We start from the raw sequence: 9050 nt of genomic DNA on the forward strand, positions 1-9050 counted from the left end.
GCTGCTTGAGAGCACCATAGCTCGGGCACCATGGCGGGTTGAATTCAGCCGCTCGAGAATCTTCCAAGGCCCGACCCTCTGATTTTGGGGATAGCCTCTTCTCCCCAGTCTGTTTTGTTATTGTTCATTTTTCGTCGGTCCTTTGTGGGCGTTTTTTTATTGTGTGGGGGTCCCGCAAAAACGAGCTGCGGTTCGGCCTGTGGTTCTGCAGGTGCCGCTGCCTGCCCCAGGCTGGAGGCATCTGTGCGGCGCGTACCGGCGCCCCTCGCTACTTTTCACAGCCACCCCGTGAGCAGGTGGAGCCCTCTTCACGTTACAGATGAGGAATCTGAGGTCAGAATGACTCGCCCAAAGTCAGCTAGTTGAGGAGCTTCCAGCGGACTCTGGGACAGGAGTTTGCCGGACTTCTCGAAGGACAGCTGTGTAATACTGGACAACCTGATGCCACTAAAACAGGTCCCACAGCTTCTTTGATTTCCAATTGCCTTAGAAATAGGCCCTTAAAAGGTATTTAAACCCTTTAGAATCTGACTCTCTGGACTGTACCCGCCCCCCTTCTTCCATCCAAGCCACTCTGCATGTACTTGTCCCTGAGCATGGAAGCCCCTTCCTTCATCTGGTTACATCAGCTCAAGGCTCACCTCCTTGACAGGCGTCTTCCTTAGTCACCAACCTCTGCTTGCACTGGCCCAGGGGCATCATGGCTGCGTCCTGCTCTGGTGCAGTCAGTTTTATGTCTGTCTCATTTGCCTTCTTTCAGTTCTTTCAGAGTTTCTTGTTTAACCCACTGTAAGTCCGGGGAGAGGAAATCCCGGGGCAAAATACCTCTAAAAACCGAAATCAGTCAAAGGGAGAAATAAAGTTTAAAACCCATTTATTGCTTTCAAAACTGCAGTCCGGCCCATCTCTACTGCTCCAGCAGCAGCAAAACGGGCCCTGCCCTCCCCTCTCAAGTACAGATAAGCCCTCCTTGCCCAGGTAATTACCCATTGATATGGATGAACTTTTCTCCACCCCTGAGGATATGATGCAAATACTTCTTTCCACCTCTGAAAGCCATTTGATATGCAGATGTACTAAAGCCAGGTGAGATATTCTGGAAATGTTACAATTTTACCCACACCCATCCTGACCAGCCTTTATCTCCAGTGGCTGAGGACAGCTAGCAGTCCCTGCTTTGTGCAGTTCACCGCAGATGGTAAAGGAGCTACTGCATTATGAATGGTGGTGAGCAGAGGGCTTGGACATTCTCTATTGCACCACTGGGCCAGGAACAAAGCCCAGCTCAGGCCTGGCTCAAGGAGTCACCCAGCAGTGAGTGGGTGGTGTGGTATGTGGACATGCCACTGTGCACCTGTGACTCTGAGTCTGTGGTCCCATGGTGAACCCCTCCTGTAAAGCCAGGATTTTGGAGGTGGGAAGGTGACCCTACTATGCAGCACATCACACTCCTGGGAAGGGCAACTGCTAAGACCTGTTTTGTAGCCCTCCAGTGCCAATGCCCTTTTACAGCTAGGGATGACTTGTACAGACCTTTCAGCATTCATCTTCTCTCCCTGTAACCGAAGCCTGGGGAAGGACACCTCATGGGGTCCCATAGCCCATGTTTCCACCACCCTTTCAGGTGATCAGAGGCACCCATTACACAGTGTTGCCAAAACGGGGTCAGGTTAATCTCTGCATTCCCTTTAGGAGCCAGGAGCAGACTGGGACATCCACAAGTGTTTGAGGGAGGAGGAGGAAGAAGGGAAGAGGGATTGCCCCAGAGAGGGGAAGCACCAGGTCCCTACCTACTGCCCACCCTCCTCGAGACACCAGGTCAGGATCCCTAGGAGGGCCAGCTTTACTGTTTGGGGTGGGGAGGAGAATGGACCCAAGGTTCTGAAGGTGTGAGAATGCACAAACACGCCAGGGGTGCATGGACTACAGCCTCCAGGGCAACTGGAAGTCCTCCAATTCCAAGGACTGCAGTGAGTCGCCTCTAGGTTCTTGAGGTGTTTGCGTGCCAGGAACAGCGCAAGCTGCCGGCGCCGCCGGGGGCTCAGGCTCTGGCCCACTAACCAGGGGAAAGTGAGCCCGTGCGGCTCCCAGGCCTCCTTGTCCTGCTCGTCCTTGCAGCGCGCACGGTAGGAGCGCGCACGGTAGGAACGCAGCGGTGCCAGGAACCATTCGTTATCCACGCGGTAGCGCGCGCAGAAGGCGGCCTCCTGTGGCAGGTTGTGGGCGCGCAGCCAGCGGATCACGACTGCGAGGCCCTCGAGCGCCATCACATTAGGGTAGCGGTGTTGCAGCAGGCGCAGTAGCAACTCATTGACGCGGCTGCCCTCCAAGTCGCTGGATGGCAGGGGGCGCAGGGGCCCCGAGGTGCTGACCACTTCCTTCTGCGTGCGGCGGGGCAGCCGCACTGGCCCCGGGTAGCGGCACAACTGCCCTGCCACATTGAGGTTGAAATGTTCCGGCACAGAGCGCACCACCAGTCCCTTCCAGCTCTGGGGCATGAGGTCGTCGAAGGTGGCATCGAGCCCCAGCGCCCCCAGCTCTAGGTACATCATTGTGGCCCAGGTGGCCGTGAAGCCACCGATGGACCAGCCGTAGACCACCACGTGCGCAGGCGGGAAGTGCAGGCCGTGCAGCGCGTCCTTGACAGCCACGTCCATGGCGCTGGCATTGTGCTGAGGGAACGGCGCGCCTGTGCCATCCCCGAAGCCTGGGTGGTTCCAGCTGAGCACCGAGTACCCCGCCTCCAGGGGCGCTGACAGGCAGCCCATTTCGTAGAAGCCAGCATTGCCCTCGCAGCAGATGACGGACGAGTAGTAGGCTGCGGCTGTGGCTGCCCGGCTGCTGGTGGCGGTCCATGAACATGGTGTCAATCTCATTGCCGTCACAGGCTACCAGCTTGGCGCGCCGGCCACGGTAACGCTCCACGAGGTCTCCTGGCCTTGCCGCAGTAGCTGCAGCAGCGCACGCATCATCAGGAACGTGGAGCCGGGGTACACAAGCCAGCGGCCCAGCGAGTGGGTCAGGGCGTGGCTGGCAAGCTGGCAGGGCAGCTCGCGTATCTACTGCAGGAGGCACTGCGCCTGGCTGCGCGCCCCACGCCGCGGCCGACCCGGTGCGACCCCATCTAGCGCCTCACCCTGCAGCAGCCACACGCCCGCCACAGCTGCAGTGCGCGTCAGGGCCCGGTGACTGCCGCCACCCCTGCTGGTGGCGCGAATGTCATCCCAGAGGAAGTCCACTGGCCAGTTGCGGAAGTTGTAGGTATAGTTGGCAGTGAGGTAGATCTTGAACACGTGCACCAGTGCCTTCATGAAGCAGACGACACACATGGGCATCGAAGCTATGTGGCACTCCACAAGAGCCCTAATTCCCAGTTGCCACTGGGTGGCAATCGTGGCAGGGGGCCCAGGCCCCGCCGGATGGGCGGCTGCAGGGATGTGTGCCGTGCAGGGGCTGTTTTGGGACAAGCCTCCTCAGGGCTTGGCCCTAATGGCCTTTGTGACCTGGGCCTTCCAGGTCCCAGAGGAGGTAGCATCTGCCTGGCATGGACAGGCTTTGTGAGTCACTGTTACTGAGGGAAAAGGCAACGCCCGGTGACGGGCTCACAAAGGGAGTTGCCTGGTGTGGTGGACCTCAAGTTCTGCCTGCCCCCAGGACGCAAGCCCTAGCACCCCACAGGCAGCCACACCCTCCCGTGGCCCCCCTCCCCCTGCGTCTTCCCAGCACCCTGCTCCACCTGCCTCCTACCCACACCCAGGCCCACCCACACCTTGAGCAGCACCCACCTACCTTCTTAAACTGAAGATGGAAAGGCTGGCTGGAAATCGACAGCCTTAACCTCATTGGGGTGGGGGGTCTCCTTGGTAAAAATGCATGTGCTGAAACAAGCTTGCTGTGGGACCCTCCTTCACCTCTTGAAGTGCCCACACTGGTGGGGAAGGCAGCTAGGGTCAGGAAATAGCCCTGGGGATCAGGCTGTGTGAGAACTTGCAGACAAGGTGGTCTCCAGGAGAAGGCTGGGCGCAACGGTCCCCTGCCCCGGCCTGTGCCAAGTGGCTGTGCCCCAGCCCTCCCAGTGCAAGGGAGCAGCCAGGAAACCCAAAAAGCCTTGTCTCTGGGAGAGCCAGAGGCCGGCTGGGGTGGCTGCTGCAGAAGCAGAGAGGCAGTGCCCCTCAAGGCCTGTGGCCCAGGCCCTTCCACACCTAAGCTCCCCGAGGGCGAGCACGAGCCGGAAACCCCCTGCCTGTCCCGGATCCTCTTTCCACTGGCGCCAGCAGAGGCGATGACCTTCTCCAGGTGGGGCCTGCCTCGCCAATGTTCCTCTTTCGCCTCTGGTTGAGCCCCGCTCCCCCTAAAACTGTACCCTGCAAGCTGTACCTTCCTCTTTTCTGGAGGCCTCTGGTGGTTTCCCCTTTTTCTCCTCACCAGAGAGGACCAGCCCACCTGAGGAAAAAAAGGGGCAGGGTTAAAGGCCACCAGGAAGAGCTACGGAAGAGCCAGACCCTGGGGGCTCATTGTACCATTGCCTGGACTTGAAATAGGAAATTTGGCAAACCTGGCCAGACCCTCAGAGGCCCAAAGCCAGGCCCATCGCAGAGATCCCAGCCTTCTCTCCTGCTCCGCACGTCTGGGTCTGCTGCCAGCCCAACCGGACCCCAACCACCAGGTTGGGGAAGTAGACTGATGACTGTTGCTCTCCTGAGGGGATGGGGGGCAGGAGGGGCCAATTGGCAGACTGAATGGTTTGGGAGGGTTTCTAGATAAAATATAGAACACCCAGTTACACTTGAGTTTCAGATAAACCACAGATACTTTTTGAGTATAAGTATGCCCTAAATTTTGTATGAGACATACTTATAATTTTTAAAAATGTTCATCTGAAATTGAACTTTCAATTTCAATTGAATATCAAAGTGTATATCCTGTTTTGAGGATTGTTGTTTTGCGCTTTTTTTGCTAAATCTGGCAACCCTACCCCTGGCACCCTTCTCTGCAGCCAGGTGAGATCTAGATTCTCTCGATTATCCTGCCCTTATTTCATATTGAGCTGCTCTACTCACTGACCAAGTCCTGAGGACCAAGTGGGTGTCTCAGGGCCCACTGGGGCACCTGGGCAGGGGCCCCTGTTCCTGTGCCCTCTGCCCTGCAACCACCTCACCTCTTCCCTAGGTTTTGGGTGGCACCATGATGAAGGGACCCCACAGGGTACCCACATGGGGTCGAGGGCTAGGCAGAGGCCCCCCATGGTGATTGGTGGTTCTCATCCTCTGGAGGTGTCCACCCCAGCGCTGTGGTCAGGCATGGGGATGGAAAAAACTTGGGGGCGGGTGGAGACATTTACTCTCCCAGGAGCCTCTGTCATAAACTTGGATGCTGTTTATCCTTGCTGGTGGGAGGAGGGTATACAGATCCAGAGGCTCTGGGCTCATTTTGTGGGACCATAAGAGTGGCCGCCGACAACAGAGCAGAGGGCCCCACAGCATCCTCAGCCTGAATCAGGCAGACACAGTGCACAGTGGGGGTGTCCCGGAGGACTGTCCGCACACTATTTGGACACACAACATTCTGTTTTGATTTCCCAGGGAAAGGTTGGCCTTGCAGGAGCCTTGTCCTCCTGGGGGCAGTCTCTCATCTTGGCCGGCTCTGAAACTTGCATCTGGAAATACAGGCCTTCACGCAGCCGGGCCCACCTGCCCTGGCGACCCCACCCCCAGATCAAGAGCAGGAAGCTCAGAGGAGGGGAGCCAGAGACCGGATTCTGAGGAGCAGAGGTCAGCAGACTGGAGCTGCTGGTCCCCTGAGGTCCTTACCCTGTGTCTGGCCTAGCCCCTGACCCCACCAGCCCTGCCCCCAGCCCACGGGAGCCTGGGTGCCCCAGAACCATCAGCTCTGTTGAGACAGGAAACCACGTGACAGGAAGGGAGCCCTCCTCCTCCTACTGTCCCCTCTCCAGAAGAGCCCCCAAGACTGACCTCTTGTGCCCCCACCCCATCCGCTCAGGGAAGGTGGGGCTATGTCCCCAATTATCAGGCAACCCCCCTCACCCTCAGTGTCTGCCAGGCAGACATCTGAGCATATACCTACCCTCTCAGAGCCTGCAGGGCTCTGTGACCTCTGGTCTTTGCCCCACAGGACTTCCACCCTCCCCCACAAAAGCAGTGCTCCCTCCTGGCCAGCCTCCCTGGAGTCCCTGATTTATGCTGCTGGAGCCAACCTTGGAGAAATGGAGGGAAAGAGAGAAAACCAGTCCCAGAGGCTGGAGGGGTGGAGGCCAGGATCCGAGCCCCTGGCAGAGGCTGTCCAGCTGGGGGGCAGTGCATGGACCTTGGGAAAGCTGAAGCCACCCTGGTGGGAGGGGAAGCTGAGTCGGTACAAATGTCTCTGTTCAGGAAATGGGGTTCAAGGAAGGTGGGGGGTGGCTCAGAGCCTGAGGACAGGAGGGGACACTTCCTGGCGGATGCAGGGTCAGAAAAGGGGCGGAAATAGCCAAGACAGCTGCTGAACATCTGGAATCACAGAGAATTACCCAGCACCCTCAAGGATGGTGTTGGTGGGGGAGTGGTGCACACCCACACCCTCTCCTTCCTGCCTCCCTGCAGGGCCAGTCTCAGTCTCTCCTCACACTGCGCCCCACCATCAGGATACAGTCTGTGTTGGGTTGAGAAGCCCTGCAGGGGCTGTATCTGATGGGGGCAGAGTTCCCTGGGGCTCAGCTCCCCTTGGTGGTACACAGCCTGCACCATCTCTGTAGACTCCAGTGGGTGGACTGCGCCCCGAGGTGCGCAGGTCAGGGCTCTGCTCCTGTGGTGGTCCCTGGGGTCCCATACACAGACTTGGAAGGATCACTGCATGCCTGGGGCCCAAGGTCCCTCCTGGCTGCGAGCATCTCGGAGCAGGGCCCTACCCTTTCTACCTATAACCCACAGCAACAGGTTTGATATAAGGTGAGTGTTTCATTGCTGTTCAGTCATTCAGCATGTAACAGGCTCACCGCAACCAGGGAGAGTCGATGTAAAAAATTACCCTTCCTTTCTAACTCCTCCCTGGCATCCACAGATACTAACCTAGATGTATCCTTTTCCTATTTGCCTACAAACACGCACAATACACAGTGCTGATGAGGGTGGTCATTTTATCGTTTGCTTTTATAAAAACGGGCATGGTGTGCACATTACAGGGCAGCTTGCTTTCTCATGAGCATCACGCACACTGTGGCTGGCCAGTGGCACGCTCCTCCCTGGGTGCCTGCTGACACCCCAGTGCATCCTCGGTGGTGGGCTCGTGGCTTTCTAGACCCTTCGCCTCTGCAGCGGTGGCTGCCATGAGCACCCTCCTCCAAGGGTCCTGGACTCTGGGTGCTTTTCCCCATACAGGGAGTCCTAAGAGCACCTGTCCGAACCAAAGGGGAGTGTGTGGGGAGCAGGTTGCTTTTCCGCAAGCTTGCGAGGGCCTGAGGCCTATGAGGCAGATTTTCTAAGCAGCCACGCGGGGCAGCTCGGTGCTTCGGGATCCGCGGGTGTGCATGCATTAAGTGCAGCGACTGCCACTCATCCTAACCACTGACTGGGCCGGCGCCAGAAGCCGTTCCGCCGGCCGGGCCATCCAATCCCGCTTTTCGCGGCCCCTGGAGAACCACCCCGCCCCCCGCACCTTTGGGGCCCGCGCCTTCACGAGCCAGAGAGAAACTGTGGCCTGGATCCTGGATCAGCGCTGGGCCTGGGCGACGGAGCTCAGCGCGGGGCGGGCGAGGGGGCGAGTGGCCAGGAGGGGGACTCTCCGCCCCGAGAGTTGGCTCTCGGCCTTGCGGGATTCGCCGCACTTTGCCTCGCCAGTCTGGGACCCCGAAAACCAGCAGTGGGACGGGAAAAGGCAGCGGAGCCCCTCGGGGCCTGACTCCTCCGGGGGCCTCGGGGCACAGAGGTTGCCCTTCCGGCCCCCCAGGTCGCGGGGCCGTCGGCGTTTCTCTCGAGGCGTTGAGGCCGCGCCCAGGCGGAACGGGCCGCCAGAGGGGCAGTCCGTCCCGCCGCCCCGAGGGAACGCCGGGGGAGCGGGCGCCGGCGGCGGGGAATCCGCGGCGAGCGGGCTGCGCGCGTCTCTGGCGGCGGGGCAAGCGCTCCCGCGCAGCCCCGCCCAGCGCCCCGGGGCCCGGGCGGGCCCGCACCCCGCGAGGGGGATGCAGCCTGGGGCGCGAGCACACAGGGTCAGCGAGGGCCGACCGGGTGGTCGCCGGCAGCCGAGAGTCGCGGTCCCGGTGCGGAGTCGGAGGGCGCTGCCAGGGGACACCCCCCCCCAGGCCCGCCTTCTTTGCAGCGGGTCTCCCACCTGCCCGAGTGTGTGGGCTGGAAGCCGGCTTCCGTTTAGGCCCAGGAGTCAGGGCTGCGGGCCCTGCAACAAGGCCCCTTCCTGACTTGGATGGGAGCCCTGGGGGCTTGGGCCCCCAGAGTGCAGGGGCCTGGAGGCAGGGTGGGGCCAGCAAGGCCACCGCGCATCATCGTGGACTCAGGTCTCTGGCCTCAGGCCTTGGCACAGACAGCCGGGGCCCCCTGCCCAGCGGGCACGCAGGTGCGGGAGGGGCGCCTCCGGAGCTGCTCCGAACGGATCTAGGTTACGGGCCCCCGCGGCTCCTTCTAAGTCTCTTGCGCAGATTAAAAACGGCAACTGTCCCAGAGCTGACCCCAGGGGACCCTGGAAGTTTCCTCCCCCGTTTGCTCACTGCCCTCTCTGTTCTCAGCGGCGGCTGAACCCCCGGCGGCTGCTCTGAGGCTCCAGCTGCCCCACCTCTCCTGTGCCGAGGCCCCTGGGGAGCCGGCGGTGGTCGAGCCATCCAGCCCTGTCCAGCCCACCTCTGCGGAGGGCCGGCCCAGACAACTAGGCCCTTCTTCCTTCTGTGCCCTCCCCTCTCAGCTGCCCCACAGGCTTCAGGCAGGAAAGTGGGGAGAGAAGGGAGGAGGAAAAGTAGGGAGAGGGGGGCAGCCTGTTTGCCCCTGCCTCACCCAGCCAGCAGCCCCCACCTTGAGTCCTGTGGTTTCTCTAAGGGGGAGGGCACTGCA

The 9050-nt window shown here is 60.2% G+C and overlaps 1 protein-coding gene across 1 annotated transcript; it reads right to left on the reverse strand.

The window, feature by feature from the left end:
• Positions 1-1923: 1923 nt before the first annotated feature.
• On the reverse strand, positions 1924-4721 carry ABHD16B (abhydrolase domain containing 16B). The gene is given in 4 exon segments (XM_017655345.3): positions 1924-1961; positions 1964-2804; positions 2806-2930; positions 2933-4721. Coding segments are annotated over 4 exon segments (1407 nt in total). The 5' UTR covers positions 3336-4721.
• Positions 4722-9050: the final 4329 nt, after the last annotated feature.

This window comes from Manis javanica, chromosome 5 (assembly GCF_040802235.1).
Source record: "Manis javanica isolate MJ-LG chromosome 5, MJ_LKY, whole genome shotgun sequence".
NCBI lineage: Eukaryota > Metazoa > Chordata > Mammalia > Pholidota > Manidae > Manis > Manis javanica.